The 26,506-nt window shown below is 38.1% G+C and overlaps 1 protein-coding gene across 3 annotated transcripts in view; it reads left to right on the plus strand.

Moving 5' to 3' along the window:
* alpha-Catr (alpha-catenin related) overlaps window positions 1–26,506 on the plus strand; it is a 115,885-nt gene that overhangs the window by 84,740 nt on the left and 4,639 nt on the right. For all 3 annotated transcript variants that reach the window (XM_011148632.3, XM_019843423.2, XM_025305460.1), the window contains exons 3-10: window positions 6,623–6,900; window positions 11,937–12,179; window positions 15,670–15,933; window positions 16,617–16,868; window positions 19,586–19,745; window positions 21,355–21,473; window positions 21,853–22,182; window positions 25,103–25,309. In XM_011148632.3, the coding sequence (XP_011146934.1) occupies window positions 6,623–6,900; window positions 11,937–12,179; window positions 15,670–15,933; window positions 16,617–16,868; window positions 19,586–19,745; window positions 21,355–21,473; window positions 21,853–22,182; window positions 25,103–25,309 (1,853 nt within the window). The remainder of the gene's footprint in view (window positions 1–6,622; window positions 6,901–11,936; window positions 12,180–15,669; window positions 15,934–16,616; window positions 16,869–19,585; window positions 19,746–21,354; window positions 21,474–21,852; window positions 22,183–25,102; window positions 25,310–26,506) is intronic.

A 26,506-nucleotide genomic window follows, 5' to 3' on the forward strand; every position in this document is an offset into this window, starting at 1 on the left:
CAATTCATACGCTACGGGCATGATATCTCAAAATGTGATTTTCACAAAAGATAAATGGAATTAACACTTCAAAATGATAGAGCAGTATCAACAGGATACAAATCAGTTTTATTAATCGGAGCATATTCTATTTCTGATGTTTATAATTCTGACAAAATAACTGTCGGTCTCAGTTATTTGTCATTGTAAAGGATGTGGTAAGTACGTAAAAAGTGCTTTTGAATTTCTTGTTGGTCGATCTATTCTTAATGTAGATTTTGTGAGAAAAGAAAACCCAAATATCGAGTTTTGAAACAAAACCAAGTTGTTTCAAATGCTCATATATGGTCGAATTCGATAAATTCAATTTCTTAGCAGTTCCTCGTGTTGTTAAACGACGATTTGCGTCCACCAATGCCTTTATTTAGTTTTTATCAGCCTCAACTGGCCTTCCAGAACGTGATGCATCTTTGAGACCGAAATTTCCGGAACGAAATTTCGAAAACTAATTCTGACACTGGCGTTCAGTCAACATATTCTATCCATGCACGGCACACAATTTTTTCTTGCTTGCACTGCATTTTTGCCTTTACGGTAAAACAGAAATGTGAAGAAAATGCTCACTTTTGTTTTCCATTTTGGATGCGACGCTAAACAAAAACAACTTGACAGATTCCAAAACAACTTTTTTTCAAATGAAGCTTGAAATGTGCGTTATAAAAATGTAAAATGATTTTCTTGTATAAAATGAAGTTAACTGCTTAAAAAGGCAAATAACACATCATCTATTTGAAAAAACCGAAATTACTTCCTGAACAACCCAATAAGTACAATGCAGTAAATATCGCTCAAAGAATCAGTTAAATGATACCATAACCTGAAAACTTTACCAACGGGATACCGATCTGCAAAGCTTGTGTCGTATCAATTGCATAGAATTACAACTCAATTACTCCACATGACATGTACTCCGACGAGAATGACGAGAAAAAGTTTCCAAGTCGATATCTCGGTTGTCAGTTATAATTATCGGTGACAAGTACTCTTTTTATATATACCGATTCGATCAAGAACGTTTCCACGATTCACTATGAGAAAACAGCTGTTTCAATACGAAGGCATTGAAGAATTTCTGACGGAGGATCGATGGACTCTTGTCCACGGCCGCCTAAGCGGATAGGGAGAATCAGCCTGAGCGCATCCGAATAACGGCAAAAAAGTGGCTTTTTCACTCGGCCGAAAAATGAGAATTGTAAGACGAAAACGTCAATCTGTCGTTTGACGCGTTTGTCGCAAACCGGTATGCACTTCGCCCCGTGAATCATTGAAAGCGCACTCACGGCAGCGGTGCACGCTTCTGCGCGTCACATTCGGGCAATCTCTCCAATTGCGATCACACCAGAGACGCACACCGGGATACCAATATATCGGGGTAAGCGATGTTCTACCGCACACGCTCTGTTGCGCTCAAAAATATTTCTCAGAGACAGGGATCGAGAGGAAAATCGGACCGCGCATCTCGTCGGCTCTTACTCTTTCGTCAGCGAGATTACTCAGCCGCTTACGTGCATCCGAATCTGGTCTTCAATTCCGACATGCCCGATGACACAAAATTATCTGATACTGCGGACTTATCAAATTTCATCTTCGGAGAAAGTCGGTTTCTGTAGAAAATGAATCAATGAGAATTCACGAGTATTGCGAATCGTAATAAAGTTATCCGATCTATTTGTTATCCGAGATCTATCTCAGCTATTATCAAACGAAGTTATCGAGACCTCGCTCGAGGCAATTATTTAATATCAGAGCGATAGAGCCTCTCGGCGTGCGTCTATGATGCAACGCTCCTGACAAAAATGTCGGAAACTTTTCAGCTATCTTCAGCTTCTTCAGGGACCAGTTTGTAAAACGCAAAAAGAAACGATTTAATTGTCAAGTTGTATACATTGTAACACGACACCTGTGACCATCAATCGCGTATGACGAAATTTCTCTTTATTTTCGTGAGATTTTACAGTGAATTAAGTACTGCTATTAATTATTCAATAATGGAAGAACATGCTTTACAGGTAATTAATCAATTTGTTATAATAATTGATCACTGCTCGTTACGTTATAATTAAATATTCTTCGTTATAATTCTGTCTATAATGTTTTTGATTGAAAGAGAAAAACTGAATGAAAACTGCATATGTGTAAACATACACATTTGTGTCAGTACTCCTGTCTATCTAATCTAAATCTGAGTCTGAATTTGAATATCGATCTGCATCTTCATTTGGATCGTAGTTTGAAATAAATAGTTTTATAGATATAAATATTAACAGTTTAGAACAAATACCGCGAGAAATCTCAATATGAATGTTAACAGTTTAGAGTAAAGACTCTTAGTTTAGAGTAAATGATCGAATCAATATTCGCATTAAACTCGTATAACCCAGCGTTTTTTACTCCTTGCGTTTAAATCAACGAATTCTCTGACACTTTCGTCCTGATATCGGAGTATCTACGAGGATCGTCCGAACGAGCCGATCGAACGTGTGAATCGTGTGAAATCAGCGCGACTGCTTTGAAATTGGGTCAAGATCTTCGCGTACTCTTATACGTAACAACCGGTCGCTATATAAAACGCTATAAGGATTCCGTATCAAGCTTGCTGATCTTACTACGCTATGCTAATCGGTTCGATAGGAAACTACAGAGCATTCTGCCTTTATCTAAACGAGGGTGTGGTTCTTAAACAGTGGACATCGGTACATGTATACAGAGTGTCTCATTTTAAATGAGCCAGGCAAAAATCTCGAAAAATATGAAACATATTAAGAAACGTTTCAGACAAAAGTTGTTGTTATTTTCTTAAACGGAAATCCCAATTTTTTATTATATCATCTTTTTCTACCAATTAATTTGAACAACTTTTGTTTGAAACATTTTTTTATTTGCCTAATATTTTCTGAAATATTTAAGGAAAGTTTGGTAACTTTTTCAGTATTTAACTTACGATATCTCGCTAATTATTTGTCGGAACCCTGACTTTTGTTGATTTAATGATTTTGAAAGTTCCAAAGATCGATACGTTAACAAAAGTTAGGGTACTATGTTCTTGAGAGAGTGACGCCATCTATAAACAAAATGATACAGTTGTTTCATGTCCCATTTGAAACCATACAACTTTTGTGTGAAACGTTTCTTAGTATCTTTCATATTTTTCGAGAATTTTGCCTGACTCATTTAAATAGGACATCCTGTATATTCCCAGTAGACAAATGTATGTAAATTTGGCAGCAACTTTACTGACTGATATATGTAAAGCTTATATCTTTTATGAATGCTTCGCACAATAAAGTACACCATAGAAATTATCAGAATTTACTCAAGTTTTTTCTCGGAGCTGAAGAAAACTCAAGAACTCAGAATTGACTCAATTCACGTCATGCGAAATATAATAAGAATATTTGAGATCTGAGAACTTTTACTGAATTGTTTGCTACATTAATGCAACAAGAAACTTACATTTTTGTACGTTGTACACTTAATGATTAACTAATATGTACTTGCTTCATAAATATTGTTAAAAAATTTGCCAAGTTTCTATCGTAAATTGCGTCACGTCGCGATATTCACGAAAGTTTACCTAGGCTTAATTGTTACATTAAAAATTCAATTTTCATTAGAGATACGCGGTAAAGGAAACTGGGTCGTACTAAATGTTCAAGTAAAAACGGCACACGACACACAGTTTCAAAAGCGAAGATCGTGGCGCACGACACTTACAATAAAAGCAAGTACATAAGAGAGGAAGGAGTAGTACAGCGCTTTTCTCGTTAACTAATGCGAGAAGTATCTACCAAGTGGAACGGCGCACAAGCTCCGCCAGGATATGAGCGGGGATAATTTGCAGTGGCCTATGAGGAAAGTTTATAAATACCGGTCCGCGACGAAGGAACTGTCTGAGGGAGAAAAATTGATGAATAGAGTCTAATGGAAGCGTGCAACGAGATGGAACGTCGCTCCTGAAGAAGATTCATGTGGACAAAGACGAATTTTATCTACTTTTCGACGAATCAACACGAACGAATTGTCATTCGCTACTGTAAGACAGTGCAAAGCAGAAACAAGCATGCGCGCGCAATCGGGAATCAAATTTATATTATCGAAAACTAGAAATATCTTAATCAGTCGACGAAAGCCAAACATTAGCTATGATGAACAAGAAAACAACAAGCTTAAATGTGATAAATAAAAAAAATGTAAACAAGATCTCAATTAATGAGGAATATAAGTACAAACGTTTCAGTCTTATTTTATATTAGTCTCTTTGGACCAATATAAACAAATTAATGCAGAAATTTTCTATCATAATCAATTTAAAATTTATTAGAGAAGAATGGCTATTTTTCTATAAAATTGTAAAATATTTAAATATTAGAAAGAATTTAGAAAAGGAAGTGATTGGATAATTCTCTCCTTTTATTTATTTTATTTGTACAAACATAATGAACTTCTTGCAAATCTAATATTAGAAATATTTATGAATAATCAAATATTTACTACAAAACTCTTAAGTTTCTTGCTTTTATTAGTTTTTATTTGAGTTGTGTACTATATTGAACGAGTGCCAAAATTTTAATGAATTCCTCAAAGATGTGACTAATCCAGTTTTACAGTACAGTACTTATAGATAAAATAATAGAAAACAATGATTATTTAGTAAAACGAGAATAAATGATTTTTAATAAAATTACTTATTTCATACACATTTCTCTATCACGAAATCTGTTGAAACTTTTGCACTCATCTCAATATAAACCATATTTTTTTAGTGTGCTTTTTGTATATAAATAAATAATATTCAATGTATATCATTGATTAAAACATAAAAGTTTCCCTATGGACTTTTAGATACATCTTATCTTAAAGTATTTCTTATATTGAATATTGAAATTTTATATTGATCTGTGAGTTATATTTTTATTCGTATCATATTGAATTATATATTTAATCGATCATTGTTGAGTTAAATTATATTTTTATATTGAAACGAAACTTTATCACTTGGACTATCTTTAATATATTTTTAGTTTCCGATTGTACATCTTATAAGACTCATTGCTTTGTAATATCTATATTGTTCCACTGTCGATTCTCCCCGCTCCGGTGTTCTATAACAACGCTGAACAATTAGCACAGAACAAATGTACAGCGATGGCCGGCGGCGATATTATATTTCGCGCGCTAACTACTGCTCTCTAATTCAGGAAGTAACTATTTAACAATACGGCGACCCGGCGCATCTCATACTCCAAGTGCTTTCGCCCCGCGGGCGATCGATAACGATATTAATAGAAAACACTGCGCGCGAGTGCGTTTTCGAAAACTCATACGGGATGGCCTAATTTCGATTTCCGCCCTAATCCACCGTCATAAAGTATTGCCGTTATAAATGCATTGCTTCCGCGGCGGAAATATCGAACGGCTCCTGTACCGTTGTATCGTCGTAATGATTAAACGTTGATTAACGGCTTCGCGCAACTGGATTTTACAGAGCGATAAATCCCCCTTACGAGGCGACGATTCACGAAAATCGCAATCGGCAGGTGGACTCGATACGGGCGGAGAAGAAAGAAGAAGCAACACTCTGCGAAATTAACTATTCACGGGGCGAGTACTCCGGTATGCCGAGGAATGGTAGATACGCGTCACACGATGGCCGAGGAAATTCATCCCCTTCGTCGTCGTCGGATTTTCTATGCGCATACTTCGCCACGAACAATTCGTTGCCGAAGCTAACGTAGTTTAGCTAAGGCAACGGTTGGTACGTTGGAACGGTGGAGTACCAGTTAATTACGAGCGCTTGAGAGCGGCCAATTATTCAACCGTGCTGCTTAAGTCGAGAGGCCCGATCATAATTAAATCAGTCACTCTGATTTTACGGTGACACACATACGCACACACACACGCATACACGCACACACGTACACGTACAGGCGTAAAAAGGCGTAATGTTTAATTCATCAGCATCCTCCGTCCGTTGAACTGTCCGGTCGCTCGTACTCGAAATTCGACCGATCGATCGTTACGGCGGGATACGACACTCACTGGAAAGAAGAAATGTTCGGTATTTGTAACTATAAGCGAATAGTGAAAGAATTATAGTCGGGGAAATCATTTCTCCGGTGAATGTTATTTAGCACTAGAGTTACCGACAATTAACACAACTTGTTTCTGCCGGTGCAGTTCGAATGACAGATTCTCGAAAAGAAACGTCGTGGAGAAACAAACGTGTTTGTTTATTTCCTTTGGTTTCATCCAACGTCTCGTTAAAAGCAAAAACGTTCATTGAAAATATCGTTGACTGCCGTTCTCACGTCCAAAGTGCAAGCTCACAGAGTTCTGCCTTCTCAAGTCGTTTTCTCAAGTGCGTAAGTTCGCGGATGCAACCGCTGTCTGTAGTCTTCACATTCACGTATGTTAACGAACTCAAGTGTAATCTGCTACTCTTGTGGTCCCAACGAGAGTATCTGGTTACCGTGAAGCAAAGCGTCCGACAGACGGCAGTTTCCGTGTGAAACGGCTGGTTAAATATTGATAAATTGCAACACGCCTTTTGATCTGACTGATAAGCGAGCCGCGTTGTGTTTAGGATCGGCGATCGAGAAGTTATGCGAGTGCGCCATGGAGGACAGCCTGGCTGATCGAGGCTCCGTCGTAAGAGCTGCCAGATGTCTTCTAGGCTCGGTGACACGAGTTCTCCTTCTGGCAGACATCGTCGTGGTCAAGCAACTGCTTCTCGCCAAGGATAAGGTCGCCCGTAGCCTCGGACGTCTCGAGAGCGTCTCCAATTTCACCGAATTCGTCAAGGCGTTCAGCCAATTTGGAGCGGAAATGGTCGAATTAGCGCACTTAACGGGCGATCGTCAGGTAAAACTTCATTTCCCGCTCTTCATATCGGCGCTAACGTTTCATCATTCATTTGTCAACAAGGGTTCTACCGTGCGCAATTAGCTTCTATAATGCAATCAAGACAGAAAAAAGTCTAAAGAAGAAACAATCTTGAAATCTTTTAATCGGCGATATATATATCACCATTTCTTTTTATGCTTTTTCCCTTATTAAAACATTGCAAACTTGGTATGAAGTTGTAACATTTCATTTAAACTCGAATATAAAGAATTAATGAACACACATTAGTAATGTTTTTCAGTATGATATTCATTAAAATATTATCATTTACAAAGAAATGCAAAACAAAATTTACACTGTGAAGAAATATCTAAAAAGCAAAAGAATATTTATTCAGTGAATGTTAATAATAAATTTAAAATTGGTTTTATTTAAACAGGACAAACAATTTATTTTTCACGAAAAGCTACAGCTTAAGAAAATATACATTTTCATATTTAAACAATATATATATATATATATATATATACATATACAGGGTGTTTCATTTTAAGTGATATGGTCGATTACCTCACGAATCGATGATTTTATTGAAAAATATTTCGTACAAAAGTTATATGACTTGAAGGGGGACACATGATGGAAATATGGACTTGATCTTGAGTGACCTTATCAAAATCAAGTCAAAGTCATTAATGTTTTTTTAAACGGAAACCCCTATTTTGTATTACATATTCTCGTAGCTTATCTCGAGAGTTTTTCAAAACATTATAATAAAGTTACGTTTCGTTGAGTACTTTCCGAGTTATGAGGTTTGAAATTTACAGTACCGCCGGCATTATCCATGTACGCATGCGCATGTAAGCGGGATTCTTACGGGTTGAGGCTATGTCTGCAAGAAAATGGAGCTCCATTTGAACATCTTATTAATAGCTAAAGACATATTCGAATTAATCTTGCCTTAGCTGGCCGGATCAGTGATCGGTCTTGCTTTAACTTTCAAGCCTCATAACTCGGAAAGTACTCAATGAAATGTAACTTTATTATAGTGTTTTGGAAAGCTCTCAAGATAAGCTGCAAGAACATGTAATCAAAATAGGGGTTTCCCTTTAAAAACATTAATGACCTTGACCTGATTTTGACAAGCTCACTCAAGGTCAAGTCCACATTTCCATCATATGTCCCCCTTCAAGCCATGCAACTTTCGTTCAACAGTTAAGGCATTGGTCAATGCTTTGTCTTGCCTTAACTGGTCGGACAACGTTTGGTTTTGCTTTAACAGGCTGGACAGTATCACAGTCTTACTTTCAGATCGTTTTTAAGGATTTTTGAGGTCCTTTTTGTGGTTTGGGAACAACTGTGACGTTCCAGGGTGATCGTAGTATATAATTTAGACTCGATGAACCAAATACTAGTATTAGAATCTATTTTGAATGGCTCTGTATCCAACACAGTATCGGGATACCCGCTTTTGATCGTTTTTAGAGGTTTTTGAGCCGTTTTTGGGGATTAGGTAAGAATTGCGACGTTTAAAGGCAATTCTGGTCTTAGATTCGGATTTAGCGGATCAAAATATATGAGCTATTGTATTTTCTGTTGAAAATTCGGAGTTTCTCATGATTTGATTGATAATATATTATGGTTCTCGTGCGTCTTTCGGTATATTTAGTGCCATCTGGAAGCCACCACTTTGAATTTCCGGAAAGGCCATATTACTTCTGAAAGTATTCGAATAGACAAACAATTCAAGCCCTCACACGTCCCAATCCGATGCATCAATTTTTGAGAGCACCGGTGATCTGGTTGACGTGGAACGTCGCACATATATGATTTTTTCCGACTATTAATGACACTTGCGATACAAATAGATCACATCTAAACATGCAAGTCCTGTTACCATTTTGCAAATTTCGTGCAATTTAATTAACACGTCCCGTACGTCCGTTGAACTTTCCACTCAGGTTGTTTGATATCAAAACGAAACATAATAGTGTTGGGTGAAAGAAAATAAATTACAATGTAATAATTTAAGCAGTCACGGCAGAAACGTTTTATACATTACGAGAGCTACGTACAAGAGAATGTGAAACATGAGAGTTCTCGGTTAATCTTATATTTCTGTCTATTTATTTAGCTTTTAACAAGGACAATCAAACAATCTTTGTCCGTTTCAGATCCTGATGCAAATATCAATATAGGTTAATTTATCTTTTTTCCAGCGTTATCTTCAATATAATTCAATAAATTCTCTCGCAGCGGCATATACAATGAAATATTTCTGCAATTATTATAAGACACTTATATTATTTGGCGAATAAAATTTAGTCAATAATACGAATTAGTCCGACGTATGGAATGTGTAAGGAAATATATTAAATAATATTAGTACACATGCGCGATCGATTCAGACGAAACGAACGATTCTGCAAACGACTTTATCTATGATGAATCGAATCTATTGATTATTTCCTAATAATGGCAGCTATACGAGGTATTGGACTACATGATTCTATTATCAATAGTGTTTATCTGTAAATAAACGTTACATCATTAATTATTGGATTTCCGGTATCGGAACGCTTCCGTTGCTATAATATTCCGTCAGCTTTCTTATCCCAACGGAATCCAGAGAATTGCATTGATTAAGGAGAATGTTTTCCTTTATGTTCATTATTATTATATATTCCGTTATTTATTTCGAGCGGATTTAATCGACATTAATTATAGATGATATCCGTACCTTTTATGTTTGAGTCACATCAAAGTGTAATAAATGAACATAAAATCCCCTATAAATTACGCGTGTCGTTAGAATTGTTAACTGTGGTACGATGTGGTTCCCTCTTAGGCACTATTGTCAACCAGAAACCACCCTCTGACTTCATGTTGAAGCCATCTTTGGCTATCTTGATCGGTATCGATGTCTTCTCACAAGGTAGCACGTCGCAACGCGTCAATCAGTGGAATAGTAAATAGTAAGAGTCTTCACCTCCAACAAGAAGAATCGAACGACTAGGCACATCCTGGGACCCAAACCGAATGGCAGATAAGTCCCGGTATTGAGGATGTGTTTCTTCTGCTCGCCGAGAAATCATTCAGGATCGGACTTGTCCGACTCTTTGAAGTACTTGGGGTACTTCAAAGTAGATAGAGTTCATAAATTGGTATCCACACGGTTTGCTCTTTCTTTACGGTGAATGGTTTCACGTCTGATAATGCTGGTGGCAATTCGAAATCTCTCTGACATAATCTATCGGTTACAACGATGACTGGATATATCCTGAGCGTCTCGTTCACCACAGCGTACTCCATGCTATTGATCGCTTCATACGGCGTTAAGCCATTCGTGTCTTCCAGCACTTGGTCGATCTTGCTTTGCAGTCTCCTCCGTACATCGTCATTCACTGCGATTTCGTGCGCGGCGAAACACATCAACGTCGAGCAGCTGTCGAAGCCGGCGAAGAAGAAGTCGAAGGCCTGGATATCAGTCATATCTTCAATCGTTATTTCGTCTTTCCTGCCTCTACTCTCCATCATCAGCTGTATTATGTCCGGCCGGACGATACCCTTCTCCTCTCTGGTCCTGATAATGGTCTCCACAAAGTTCTGGAAAAACATGGCGACTTTCTTAGGCATTATCTTTATGCCTAATGCCCGCGCCAGTCTGGCAATGGGTGCGCTTCTCAGTATAACAGTCTACCAGAAGGCGACGATGTTGAAAACCGTATACTCTCTGCCATATACGTAGAAGAGGTTTTCTGGATCCCGCAAGGAGTCAACGCTGACGCCGAAGGCGCAGCTGATAATCACATCGTTGGTGTAGTGCGTGAAGATGTCCTTCATCTCCATTACCCTCTTGTTCGGTGGCAATTGCGTATGGAAATTGGCGTATGGAAATTGGCAAAGTCGATAGCACAGTTGGACATCAGTTTGAACATGCTCTTTATTTTACTGGATGTGAAAGTCGGGCTCAACCTCCCGCCACCTGTCGCCGCTGAGAGAAATGATAAGAAATGATAAAGCCCCAAGGCACCTACTATCATCGACAAGATAATTACATACGCCATATCGATGAGATTGTCGTTTTAAACTGAATACGGCATCGTGTAATATTCGAGAGTAAATAAGTCTGTCGATTAGGAGGCTATTGAAATCTTCGATGTTTTCAATGTGCACTTATATAGTCGTGTATTCTATTTACGTCTTTACCGATTAGCTGTGAAAAAACGAATGAGACAACCCGGACAACAAGAAGCCGGAGCAACTTGGCACAGTTGCTACCGATTGATAGAGAGCAGTCTGTGCTACCACTCTGTGATATCTCCCACAAATACATACGCTCACCCAATCATTCTTGACCTAATATCTGCTAGCAGATATGCTAGTAAATATCTGTTATGCCAAAAATAAGATGGCTTATCTTCGGCGATATTGGTACGGAAGGTCTTTGTATGTGTTAATAAAACACATTATTGTTTTTACTTGTGTGTGAGATGCGTTTCGTCATTTTACTTATTTGGTATTAAGATTATCAACTTGGTAGCAATTAATATCATATAGGAAATTAGATGAATCATAATAATTAATAAGTTGATTGCCGAGTATATCTTGCTGGTTTCATCTGCAGCAGCGAAGAGAGATTGTCCACATGAAAACTAAATCATGATAAAATATTATACAATATGATTATATTGCGCAAAATTATTATATATAGTGCATTAATCTCGCTGCCGGTCATACCACGGCGTAGAAATATATCTAAGAGAGCCTCCTAAGAAGCGGTCGTGAACGTTCGGAAAACCAAAGACCTCGATTCACATTCATCCGATTCACAGTGTGTCAATTAAGATTTAACACACTCGCTATCAACTCGTGTTTCACGAGAGATTAATGTCATATATCTGTGATAGCACTAATTTTTCCTATTTCATTCACGTAAACGAGCTTTATTTTGCACCGTTACATAAACAAAATGCAGGGTAGTTGCACAGACGGTTTCCGCAGTAAACCATGAACGATGAACATGTTAATTAGCGTCGCCTTCCCTTCCTCAGAACGATCTGAAGGACGAGAGACGACGTGCGCAGATGGCGGCGGCTCGACAAGTACTGGAGAGAAGTACCATGATGCTGCTCACGTCCAGCAAGACGTGTCTGAGGCATCCCGAATGTCCATCCGCGAAGGAGAACCGAGACACCGTCTTCTGTCAAATGAGAAGGGCGATGGATCTGATACATTACGTCGTCAAGGACGGTGTATTGGATTGCAGCGAGTCGCAGTCCTACTCGAATTCGCAGGTAAGCCATCTGTGCATTTCACGGATCAGATTGTATCAACGGCCGCGAGAATTCCTCGGCGAGATATCATCGTTAACATTCATTACAGAGAGTAATTAAAATCGCGGCTTTACGAGATATTATCTCCTAGGAACGATTATTACTTTCTACAACCCGCCATCGCCGTTGTGTGAAATTAATTTACGGGACCGTGCATTGCTCGTAAATAGCGACGCCGAGCGATCAAGGAACAAATACAATAATAACACCCAAAAAAAGTAATATTAGAACAAGCGGAATCATCTAAATATAATATTAGAAAATTTTATTCTTATATATAGCCTCAAGAGGATTCTTTCAAGATTAAGAGGAAAATATTATAAACATATTCTTAAAGTTAGAGAGATTATATGTATAATGCAAATCTTATTGATTTTAATATAAATTTCCTCTTACACAGATTATTTAATCTTTTTTGGTTATTACTAGTTAATTTAAAAACAATTATTATAATGTATAGCGAAAAGTAATATATATATATATATGTACTTCTGGCTCCAGTTCTACAATAAGTAGACATGAATGAAATAAGTTCATCACAACAAATAAATTTCCAATCAATTTTGTTATGGACTTCATAGCTACAAAGATATTCATCATAACGAATTATATGAAACATAGTTAAAAGAAAGAATATATTATTCAACTTCTTGCAGTAGATTATAAACTATATTTGACCAAATATGGGTAAATTATCTTCGTTATATGTTACAGCAATACACATACCTTTTTTAAGAAGCGTTCTAAATATTCTGATCCATGAGCATATGATTATTTTTTCATTGTTTGGAGGTAGAGCATGACTGAACAAAAGAAGCCGACATTTAAATCGATATATTCCTCCTCATATAAGAGGAAAATTAGTTGATATAAGAGGAAATCCTCTTGAAATAAGAGGAAAACAGTTAGAATAATATCTAATAAATTTTAGATGAATGGTTCACTTTAATCGCTTTATCGAAAGAGAAATTCTTTTTCTGTAAAAGGCTTCGTTTAGAATATGAGACTATAGGAAAAATCACTTTACAAATAGAATACTTTTTTTGTGTGTAATCTTTTGAATTCAGTTGCGATGCAGTGACGATTTTTTAAATTTCCCTGCGCAAACACATGTTCGGTATATAAAAGCTGCGAAACTTTTGTATCCAGCGAATCTTTATGTTAAATAACAGCTGGAGATATCAGTTTTGAAATTAGTTTATAGCATGCATATCACACACACACACACACACACACACACACACACACACACACATACCGAGCAACGGCCCAATTCAGTTTTGCACGTGCTTTCATCGAGTAAAAGCATTTTACGTGATAATTCTGTGCAAGCGACGCGACATAAAAGTCGCAGAAAATAGCAAGCGACGAGCAAGCCACGATAGCTTCGCGTCCGGCAAAATGGCTCGCCGAGAAATGCCGCAATAATTGCGGTTGGCAAACACGCCGTGTTGGCCAGTCGAGAACATCCATACGTCCCTCATTGTTCCGGTGCATCGAACACGCATATACGTCCATATTGTAAGGATCGATGGGAAAAGAGCCGTGTATAGAGCCGTGTATAGAGAAATATTTCCGGAAGCTTGGAAACGTTCCAAGAAGAGCATTTGTCCGCCAAATTGTGATTTACGAAACGCTCGCGCTAATGCGCGATATAAACGACCTTGGGCCGGCCGGTTTTGCCGATGCCCTTGCGAAAGTTGTAAACGAGATATCAAAACGACCCCCATATACCTCCCTCATGACTCGAGGAACCATAAATAATGGCGCGATGTCTGACCTAGCGTGAAATCGATAGCGAGGAGCACACGAAGATGGTGGTGGAGGGACCGGCGGAATATGCCCCGCGAATATCAATTACGATCACGACGCTTGTACAGTCGATTGTTTACGACGATATCACGACCTCGAGAAATTTATGAGCGCACGCCGTAACGGGTTTATTTTAAATGTCAATGTACGTGCTCGTGCGTACATGTTCCTCGTGCTTTTGACATCTTACTGTCGCGGCAAGGTTGTCGTTCGCGCCAGATATCAAAAGTATCCTCACCGTAAGCGACATATTGCGGAGCGTGGATTAAACAGGACGATAAAACGAAAAAATGGAGATCAACCCGGTGCACTGGGCGGCAACAAAAGAGGAGGAGGAGGAGGAGAACGGAGCTATATATATATAACGTGTAACGGAAAGTTACACGGAAGCGGAATGCACGCAGTGAGGAAAGTAGCGAAACCGGCGGTAAATGAGACCGCGAATTTCAGTCGGTCGGACGCGAAATTAAAATGGGACTACTTTGTACGACGGAGTGCTCGTAGTCATTGTCATTATCATCGTCGTCGTCGTCATCATACGGAAGAAGCATGGATTCACGACGCTACCCTCTGGAAAGAAACGGCTTGTGTGAACGGAATCGCAAATCGTACATCATGGCCGACGCGACATTTCTTTTAGGATTGGACATGCGCTGAAAATCGCGAGCAATTGCGACGTTCTGGCGGAGTATAGTGTAATTGCCAAGCGTATGATTCCGAAGCCAGGGTCTTATGACAACCCCGTCCGGCCGTTATATTCGAGAGAAAGATATATATATATATATATATAAATGGTGAGAGAGAGAAAGAGAGAGGAAGAGACAGAGGGAGGACGAGATGGACGAGACGGCGGTGGTTTTTACAGACGCGACGATAGAATCGCGTCGTCGGCATCCGTAAGTGGCGCCGAAACGACCGTAAAGATCGCGAATGGTTACTCGCGCCATGCCAAATTGCGCGATTTGCATATCGACGTTTCGACGTGTCGTACACTTTAATTCCGTGCTAAAGATTCCCCGCCGGCATAAACCTAAGAGAATATCTCGCGAGACGCTTTCTGCTCTCTGTTGCTCCCAAGGTGATGTTCCCGATTTTGGCGAGGAATCGACAAGAGAGAAAGAGAGAGAGAGAGAGAGAGGAGAGAGAGAGAGAGAGAGAGAGAGAGAGAGAGAGAGAGAGAGAGAGAGAGAGTGAGTGAATGAGTCGGGTCACGATGAAGGACCACACGAGTAACCACGCTAAAAAAATGTATATGGTCATCCTTATATTTTACACTTAAGTACTATTCACTTTCTCTCTCTTTCTCTCTGCGCGACGTAATCGATTCTGTAGTAATTGTAGACAAGCGGGCCAAAGTGGAACGCTCCGGAGTGTGAAATATCGCGAAAGATTCGACAAAATTCATGCCGATGTCTGTTATTTGTACGTTGTTAGCATGCCACCACATCGAAAAATTAGCAATAACTGCGATGTGAGTGAGTTATTTTCGGCGTGCAATTGTCTTTCTTGACGGTTGGAGTCTTTGACGGCTGAGGTTGCAATTGTCGCGGAGAATTTTATTTCGCAAGCTCCGAAGAGGAAAGTGCTCCGGATGACGAATAATTTTTTACGATCGCGCGATCTGTGCTGTTACTTGCAGAGTCCTCAGCAAGAAGACTGGGACAGTAGTACCGTTTGCTCGGCATTGAAACACTTCGAGAGGCTCGTTGAAACAACGAGGATGACCCTGCTGGGACCAGGCTGCCGCGAGACACTTACGTCGGCACTTGACACGGTGGTGGAGAGAACGCAGGACTTCACAGACAGCGCCTATACGAGCCACGAGCACAGAGAAAACATCCTCCTGCTTTGCGATCGCGCAAAGCTCGAGCTGAATACGCTGCTGCGGATCGGCAACAGCATGGTGAGTTGATTTTCCGACTTATATCTTGCAATGAGGATGCATAAAGCACCAACGAATACGAATATTGCGAAATTTAGTAATTAAAATGTAAAGAGAGAAATTCAAAATTGTTCTCTTTTTCACATCAAAATTTCTGCGTTTAACTCTCATAAGTCCTCATAATTTTAATAGTGATTTAGTCACGTTAAAATTAGTAATTAAGAGAGATTTATTTATTTAAATTCTTCCTAACTTTGCTCATTTGTCACCTGCTTGTTTATTTATTCATGTTTTTATGTAAATGTGACAATTATTTTCCATGTTCGTATTTTAATTTTTTTTCTTTTATAATTACATAACTGATATTACATAACTGAAGAATTATTTCATTAATAAATTTACTTATTTTTTTACTTGTTTATAAATTTAGTGGCTAAGATTAAAATGTTACTTTTATTAATAATAGTTATCCCAGTTATTTAATTATAATACTTTCATAGTTTTATTACTTGTTAGAAAAATTATCAACAATTTTTAAGGCCGCACAATCTACAGAGTCGAATGAGAAATTAGTGTGTAATCAGTCATACTCGTTAAGTGCGATCGGGTATTCCAACCGAGCGAGTAACCCGAGCGAGTAATAATCCCCTAATACGTCGAACGGTAATAAACGGTATGAAACGATAGACATCGTGTTCCGTCAGAATTACGAGGGCGGCGGGGGTTCACCCAGTTCGGAAATGGAACAAGCGGTAGTGGGTGTGCTACGGGCAACCAGAGACCTTCGCCAGCAACTCAGCACGACGACAATGGAACAAGCCGGCGATCTTGGACAAGTGACAAAAGCCGGCCAGGAGCTTGTGTCAACGATCAGAAATCTTGCGTTGGCCAATGACATCGACCGTCTACAAGAGAGCAGCGACAGGTTCCACGAATATATCGAACACATTCTCGAGGTGAGCTCCTCCGCAACGCGGCGCGTTCACGTGTCCATTCTCTCAATTTAAATGTGTAATTTAATAAACTTATATGTCATCAAATATGTCACTTTGATGTCAAATATCTCAGCTTCGATTCACGGTCAATCTTCTTCTAATTGTAAGGGATGTAAATTATGTTTCGATCAATATACTGTTAAAGTTTAAACAGATTCTTAAAAAAATTAGCTTACAGACCAATTTATTGAGTTGTTCGGAAAATAATTTCGGTTTTTGCATGAAAATGAAAGATGATATTTTTAATAGAAAGAAGTTTTATTCTATCAAGTATTGATCATTTTGTTCTAACCCCTTTTGCCATCTTTGACGTAATAACATGATTCCACGCTCGTAGAATTTCTAGTTCTTATTGGCAAAAAGAACTGATTTGAGTGGTTTTTGACGCCTATATTTGAATCGAAATTTTTACCATCCAGAGAATTTTTGCAGTGACCGAAACAAGTAATAATCGGATGGTATCAGATCAGGTGAATATGGTGGATGCGGTACGAAATCCCATCCAAGTACTTGCAGCTTCTGGCAAGTCATTAAGGGGCTACATACACTCTGGGGAATAAAAAAATCAATTTTTCAATTTTTACATTTTTTGTATCTTTGAGGTTTCTAGAATATTTCCCTAAGGTTTCAGTTAAAAATATATAAAAATGACTGAGATGCAGCCGTTTTTGTGTAAGCGCTCAACGCGCGCGTTCGTACGTTTTCCTGTGGCAGCTAGTTGCACGTGCATTGCACGTGTGTCTCTACAAAAACAGCTCGACTAGAACAAAAACTGAATAAAGCGGCTGCTGATAAGTTTCTGGATATTGAGAGTTTACTTTATGAACCAGGAGTCGATGATTCCGTTTAAAATAAACAATTTTGTCGTTCACTCACTTTAAATGTTACTTAAAATTTTATAGACGTATTTTTCTCAAAACCTTGTTTTGAAAATTGGTACCAAGAATTTCTCAAAAACTGCTGAACTGACGTTCTTGAGGTTTAACATGTCTATTCAACATACTGAAACGTAGGTAGCATCGTAGGGGTTTTTTTTATTTATACCTTTGTTCGCTTATAATTGTAATATTAATATTGTAAAAAAGTAGGCCTTAACATTCAAATATGTGCCATTTTGTTTAGAAGCAAAATTTTTGAAAACGGCTACGATGCTACCTGCGTTTTTTAATGTACTTTAAGAAAATATATGATTTTTTGCATTTCCGATACGTTTTATAACTCTTTTCTCTGATACCGATTTGCAGGTCGGCGCATGATGCCTACAATTCCAGCTCTTATACGTATTATAGCCATTTTGTAAGATTATAAAGCATAAAAAATTTGAAAATAATCTACAATGTTGATATTTTTTAATAAAAAAATAGCAAGTTAAAAGGACTTTACGTTTACGAGAAAAAAAATTGTAAAAAATGGCCTTTTTTTCAGGGCCAGAGTGTATGTAGCCCCTTAAACTTGTGTAAGGTCTGGCGTTGTCATGATGAAACACAACACCTTTTCTGTTTGTCAATTCTGATCTCTTTTACTTGACAGAATCATTCAATTTGTCCAATTGATGACAATACACATTCAAATCAATTGTCTGATTGTTTGGTAGCAGCTCAAAAAAAACTTCCTTTTCAATCCCACTAAACAGAGAGTATCATCTTTTTTTGATGGATATCAGCTTTCGATATGCTTTGAGCTGGTTCATCACATCTATTCCATGATCTTTTACGTTCAATATTGTTGTACATGATCCATTTTTCGTCTCCAATTATGAGTCGCTTCAGAAATGGATCGTTTACCTCACGTTTCCAACAGCAAATCGCAGATAGAAATGCGACGAATCAAATCTCTTTCTTTGAGAATGTGTTGGACCCAAATATCAAACTTTGAAACGAAACCAAATTATTTCAAATGCTCATATACGGTTGAATTCGATAAATTCAATCTGTCAACAGCTTCTCATGTTGTTAAACGACGATTTACGTTCACTAATGCCTTTACTTGGTCTTCATCAGCCTCAACTGGCTTTCCAGGACGTGATGCATTTTTGAGATCGAAATTCCCAGAACGAAATTTCGAAAACCAATTGTGACATTGACGTTCAATCGACATATCGTTTCCATACACGGCATATAATTTTTTTCTTGTTTGCGCTGCATTTTTGCCTTTACGATAATAGAAAAACAAAATGTGACGAAAATGCTCACGTTGGTTTTTCAATTTTGACGCGACACCAAACAAAAACAACTTGACAGATTTCAAAACGACTTTTTTTCAAATAAAGCTTGAAATGTGCGTTGTAAAAATGTAAAATAATTTTCTCGTTTAAAATGAGGTTGCCTGCTTAAAAAAGTAATTAACATCATCTATTTGAAAAAAACCGAAACTATTTTCCGAACAATCTAATACTTTAAGACACATTTGAAGCAAACTCGTATAGTCACATAATTCATATGCACAAGGAAATCAACCAAATCGTATGTCTAACATATAGGACACCCTATTACTGCAGAGCTTACGATTGCTTGATTTCCTTATGCATTATGTGATTACCCAAGTTTGTCCTGATTCTCTTAATCGAGAATCATTAGGAATCGCTATTTTCGTAGCAATAGGTGTATGTGCTTTACAATTCAACTTTTAATACCGGACCTACGTATGTACCCCACGCATCTCATTATTATCGTCTGTAGGTGTGCAAACTTCTCAGACACGTTGCACTCTCGGAATCGTTGCAAGTGTCGGCGAAGTTCACGGAAATCAACTTGAGAATATACGGCCCTCAAGTGGTAACAGCCGCGCACACATTGGCCAGGCATCCAACCAGTAAGATAGCCAAAGAAAATCTCGAAGGTAATCCGGACGCGCTGTCCCGATACGAATGAACCCCATTACTTCCCAAGCGGAAATTTTATAATCGATTGGTTTTTGGCTCAGAAAAGTGATAAGATCACATGAAAACTAATAACAAAATATGCTTTCCCACGTAAAAACACCTGATCTTTCAGAATCTGGAGTCATAATTTTGGAATTATCAACTGATAATTAAATATGGCGGCTCAAAGTTGACAAACATTTTTCCATCGACTATGAACTTTTTACCGTGGAGAACTTCGAAAAATTTTATCCAGAGCTGTCAGGGACAATTGAATTGACAGAGTTTGGCTACTCGAAGGATAAACAATGATTATTGATTCCATTTTTCAACTGATTCAAGATGGCGGATGCAATATGGCGTCCAAATATGGCGAAAATCATACTTCATTGCGATTTATATGTGTGAGTAGTCATTTCTTATGTTTTTGAGATCGCTAAACACGAATCTTAGATCCGTTTTCAATTTTGCAAAATGGCGGATGCAATATGGCGTCCGAGTGCCACGAGAATCATACTTCATTGCGAATTATGTGTGTGGGTACTCATTCCATATATTTTTGAGGTCGCCGAGACCATGATTCAGAAGAATGTTGGAACTCTTGACAAAATATATCTCAAAACTTATAATGAATTATGGAAGTTTTCAAAATATTCGTTGCATATGCTTTTCTGGCAAATATTGCAAAAAGTATTTGTACGTTCTACACTCACTTTCTATCTTTTTCTGTTTTGGATGCAAAAATAATTTTTGCGAAGAATGTTTCCAGGATATCCATGGAACTTATAAGAAAATTAGGAGGAATTCTCAACAGATTTGTAAATCAGGAGGGGAGCGTAGAAAACGTACAAATATTTTTTGCAATATTTGCCAGAAAAGCATATGCAACGAATGTTTTGAAAACTTCCATAACTCATTATAAGTTTTGAGACATATCTTGTCAAGAGTTCCAACGTTCACCTTAATCATGGACTCGGCAACCTCAAAAATATATGAAATGAGTACCCACACACATAGTTCGCAATGAAGATATGGCACTCGGATATGGCCATATTGCATCCGCCATTTTGCAAAATTGAAAACTGATCTAAGATTCGTGTTCAGCGATCTCAAAAACATAAGAAATGACTACTCACACATATAAATCGCAATGAAGTATGATTTTCGCCATATTGCATCCGCCATCTTGAATCAGTTGAAGAATAGAATTAATCATTATTTATCCTTCGAGTAACCAAACTCTGTCAATTCAATTGTCCCTGACAGCTCTGGACAAAATTTTTCGAAGTTTTTCACGGTAAAAAGCTCATAGTCGATGAAAAAATGTTTGTCAACTTTGAGCCGCCATATTTAATTATCAGTTGATAATTCCAAAATTATGACTCCAGATCCTGAAAGATCAGGTTTTTTTACGTGGGAAAGAATATTTTATTATTAGCTTTCATGTGATTTTATCACTTTTCTGAGCCAAAAACCAATCGACTATAAAATGTCCGCTTGGGAAGTAATGAGTTAAATAAGTTAAATGTATCGCTGAAAATGTGATTGCTGATTCATCTGACGTTTTCGCATATTTTCACATTACAGTATTCGCCGACATGTGGCAGTGGCTCATGACCGACGTGACGACAGTGGCGAAAGATGTCCTAGAGCTCACTCAAAACCGGCCGGAAAAGCAAGTTTACATGTCCTTACCGCGGCCAGGGGTACGTAAACGACGATTAACACGAAAACATTAACCCGATACATTTAAACTTAAATTGGTATGTTTCTAATATTTCTTCAACAAACTTTTTTATATAACAGTTTGGTATTCTTGTTTTGATAGCGAAATTTTGAGCTGGATATTTTTCTGCGTAAATATCGAGAAATCGATAATTTTCAAATTTATATCGCAAAATGACTCTCTCATCAGAGAAAGTCGCAACTTGGATTGCCCTATCCTTTCGAGTTCCAACGACACACGTGGCGTCCGAGTTACTTTCGGTCGGGTGACACTTGTATGTGTCAGACAATAGATTCCACACAATTGAACCGGCGATATGAGACACGACGAGCGAATGTCGGAACAACGGTTCGTTTCAGAAACATGGCACGACGAGCAAGCCGCTGAAGCCGGTGCGATTAGACAGCGAGGAGCAAGCGAAGATTGCCAAGGCGGGTCTCGAGATGAAGCTGATCACCTCGGAGATGGACGCCGAGACAGAGAAGTGGCAAGAAAGCGGCAGCGCCCTGGAGGAGAACAACGACATTGTGAAGCGGGCAAAGAACATGTCCTCGATGGCGTTCTCCATGTACCAGTTCACGAGAGGCGAGGGCGCTCTCAAGACCACCCAGGACCTGTTCACCCAAGCTGAGTATTTCGCCGAGGAGGCGAACAGATTGTACAAAGTTGTGAGACAATTCAGTTATCAGGTACGTGCCGGCTAACACGCCGACGTAGATCGAAAAAGAAATGACACACATTTTTAATTGGACTGATGTTGATATATATTATATATATACATCACCCTCTTACTTACGATCATTCTTTTACCATTGTTTATTATTATACGGATTCTATATTGGACTTGATTCCGAGTTTCTTGATCCTTGCTATATTGGGAATCTTTTTACTTATACATTACGCTATTGAGTTTCGTTTTTTCGTAAGTCGCAACGTCGAAGCTGCATCGAGTCTGCGTCGACTTATTCGCTTACTCATTGAGTGCTACCTCAATTAACGTTATCAATAAAAATTCTCCGGTGGAGGTTAAGGGGATTAATCTCATTGTTGCATCGATGAGTCGTGCAACCAGAACGTATGTAGAAATACCACAACGTATGTAGAAGGAAATGCGTGTACATTTCATTGACACTGTAATACGTTGGCAGTAGATATATGTCGTGTGATATGTCGATATTGCACCTGATCTTAATTGGAAGCTATCGAAGCTTCACTTTTACCCGAAAGTTTTGCCAAAAGACGCAAAGAAAAGGCAAATTGTTAAGATTTAGTAAATTTTTCCTAGCCGATAGAGAGAACTATGAGAGAGAAGGAGAAAGAGAAAGAGAAAGAGGGAGAAAGAAAGGGAGTGAGAGGGGGAGAGAGAGAGAGAGCGAGAGAGAGAGAGAGAGAGAGAGAGAGAGGAGAAAGAGAGAGAGAGAGAGAGAGAGAGAGAGAGAGAGAAAGAAAGAGTAAGAAAGGAGGAAAGACCTAAAAACTTAGGAGATTTTGAATGAATTGAAATACGGAAGGCGTCGCGCTTGTATACATGTGAGAGTACCACTTAACGCTACCATAGACTAGAAGTAGCTTCGACACGCGTGATTAGCATTAGATATGTTCGAATTAACACGTTTGCTGCCCTTTCGACCCTCCTAGCTAGAGGCCGAACATATATATAGTCACCTGAAACCATTTTGATCTCTCTATACTCTTCTTAAGAGAAACAACAAAACGCTAACCTTGTAATATATTCTGTATTATACGACCCTTTTTCACCCTTGCTCTTGAATGCCTCCATCCAGGTAACTTTTTCTCTCTTTACTTTAGACCCTTTTGGACTAATAGAAATCACTTTTTCGCCTCTTATACGGACCTCATTCTCATTGTCGTGTACATATAACGCTCTCTCTGCGCCGTCATTGTTGTTGTTAAGTGTTGTCATTACATTGTACATACTATCTCTCTCTCTGTATATACATACGTATATATTGCTATGCTAACATCACGCACGTAGGGTCACCTACCGATCATCATGAATGACGTAGCAAATCGTTTTGTTTCGAGAAATGTGGACGAACGCAAAGGAGAAACCATTATCGGGAACAATCGTAAATGATAACAAAGTGCTCTAAAAACGATGATAATCAGAGAAAGACCATAGACCGATCACCCTATCAAACTGACGTGACAACTTATTGCATATTCATACGAGAATCACGTTCGCAACAGCAAGTAATAGTCAAAACTCGCGTTGAGAACTTGGAACTGTTGTTTTCGCTCGTGACACTTCGCTGCAAGACGTGATTCCCGATGTAATATAATCCAACTGCTATTCGACGGAAACATAGAACGTGTGTTACTTTGGCGCATCGCATCACTTGAATTGTCATAATGAACATTCACGATTTTGTTAGCGGATCTATTTTGTGTACATACATTTACGACTCTTTTGTGTACGATTAGTAAGGTGTGTTTTAGATGCTACGGGAATGCTTCCGTCTATGGACGACGTCTATGTGCATTGTGGTCCCTCTCCTTCCACTATCTGGGGCATGAGTATTATGTCTCAAAGTTTATGCCAGCTTCCGACATTGCGTTCTGTTAAACGACGCTTTTCTATTCACTGAATGCCTGTCTGAGAGCCAGGTTTCGCGATATCTTACCGTGAGATCGAAGGGATTTTAAAAAAAACTAAAACCTAAATGATAACAATCCTGGTAAATGTAAAAATCCGAAAGACTCATTCGTCTTTTCTCAAACGTCGATGCTTATACGCTCGAGCGTTGATAAAACGTACCTCATAAATAATCAAAATCAATGCGAAGGAAGCTCGCAAAAACGACAAGGTCTGTACTATTTCACTGCCACTTCACACAAGTCACTCTGATATCTCTATCTCGAGCAACTTTTACATTCTGTTGAAAGTTTTGCATTGTGTTCTACTAGGACAGATAGACGATCTTTCAGTTAACTTCTTAGATGCAAACTTCTGAGTATACCTACGATACGTATACTACAAAGTGTTTATTATTAGCCATTCAATAAACTGCAAACAATAGAATCAGGCATTGCTTTACAGAGTCTCGAAGAAATGCGCTAAATATAAACAGTAGTGGTATCGCAAGGTAAACATGTTCATAAATTCTCAACGATTTTATTAATACATAATTCCGCCTTGTTTATTGTTTATTTCACAACAATATCGCAAGTATATATATTATTGCAAGGGTAGATTTAATGGCAAGTGTTGCAAACTTTTTACAAATTTATATCTTACCGATATGAATACATATGAATATTTCAACACGACAATTACTATCAATGGAATAATTTTTTGCTGTGTTAGTAAGTAAAAGAAAAAAAAAAACAAGACAATTTGGAATATTTTTTTATATATATATTTACTTTCTGTAATCATATTCTTAAAAAGAAAATAATATTAGCTATTGTACATTATGTTAAAATTATACTCGATAATCAAAACCAATCAAATCGAATACGTATTCGATAATTCATACGCGTTGCTAGCAAGTGCCATTGTTGAATCGCTGAGAATTAAGCACGAGCGAGTTTGCCTTGCGACACGAACGAAGACCTAAGTTTGTGTACGATGTTACATGGGCGCAGGTACCAGGTGGGCCGCACAAGAAAGAACTGCTGGAAAACCTGGACCGAGTGCCAACCTACGTCCAGCAGCTCCAATTTACCGTGAAGAACCCCACCGTCGGCAAGGCCGCCACATTCACGAAAGTCGACAACGTCATACAAGAAACGAAAAATCTCATGAATGTGATCTCGAAGGTGGTCACAACGTGCTTCGTCTGCGCCACAAAGGTGAGCCGCGGGCATACGCGATATCCCCGATCGATCTATTTATCAAGTAGTCAAAGACGCACGTTTGCGCACATTTCCTTTATGACTGAGTTCGTTTGTATCGGATGTATTTTTGCACTACTATCGATAAGAATCACTCGCGAATGGTACAATAATACTTTCATTCATTCTCATGGAACTTTGATCTCGTGTCTCTCATGAAGCATCTGCGAATACGACAATTTCTATACTTGCAGGTAATTTTTGCCTTCTCGAATCATTTAACGATACGAACTGAGAAATCGTACTTGAGAATTTTTCGTGACAAATTATATTAACACGAATTGAGAAAGAGAAAGAGAAAGGAGTGATGGAAGTCGTCTATTGATCCTGTGCGAGTAGTCGTTACGCTAGACCATTTGCCATCACCGGCGATCGAGTATTAAGATCAATGTCTCAATTAGTGACCAAGTAACTTTAAAATAAATAAATAAAATAAATTAATAATATGCGCGTTAAGTTGGTGAAGTTTATTTTGTTCGAAAATGTGAACATTTAATTGTGAGATTAATTGTGTTATATTTGTCTAATCTGTGAAAAGATTTTAATTTATTTATAATATTTTCTCAGAAATGACTGTGATGTCATTTAATAACATGACAACTTAATTTTGAAAAACTTACAAAATATAACTGCATAAATCTAGAAAATAAACATCTAATTTCAACTACAAATCTCCAAGTTAATATCAACTATCAACTTTTAAGATGTCGACAAGTAACCATTCGAGATGTCACTGTCACCGCCACTTTTGTAATTAAGATGCTCCAATATTTACCATGATTTTTAATTTTATTTTATTCGAAACTTGCTATTGATAATATATTATATAAATATAACATAAATCTAAGTGTAATAAAAATTTTAGACATAATATAAATTAGGTATTAAATTAGAAATTAGATGTGATATCAACATATAAATTAGATGTAAGATTTAAAACTCATGATTAGAGAATAAATATGAAGATGATTGATTAAGGAAAAGTGTCATTGTCAGAAACTGAAACACTGTCACTAATTGGAACATTCACCTTATATCCGCTCTCTGTCATTCGGTAGTGATCTCGTGATCACTAAGAGATGATGCCCTACGAGCTTGCGTATTCTTCCAAAAGTTGCGAGACCAGAACGTGTTCGCGGTCAAATATTCGCACAG

Source organism: Harpegnathos saltator, unplaced genomic scaffold, assembly GCF_003227715.2.
Source record: "Harpegnathos saltator strain DR-91 unplaced genomic scaffold, Hsal_v8.6 scaffold697, whole genome shotgun sequence".
Lineage (NCBI taxonomy): Eukaryota > Metazoa > Arthropoda > Insecta > Hymenoptera > Formicidae > Harpegnathos > Harpegnathos saltator.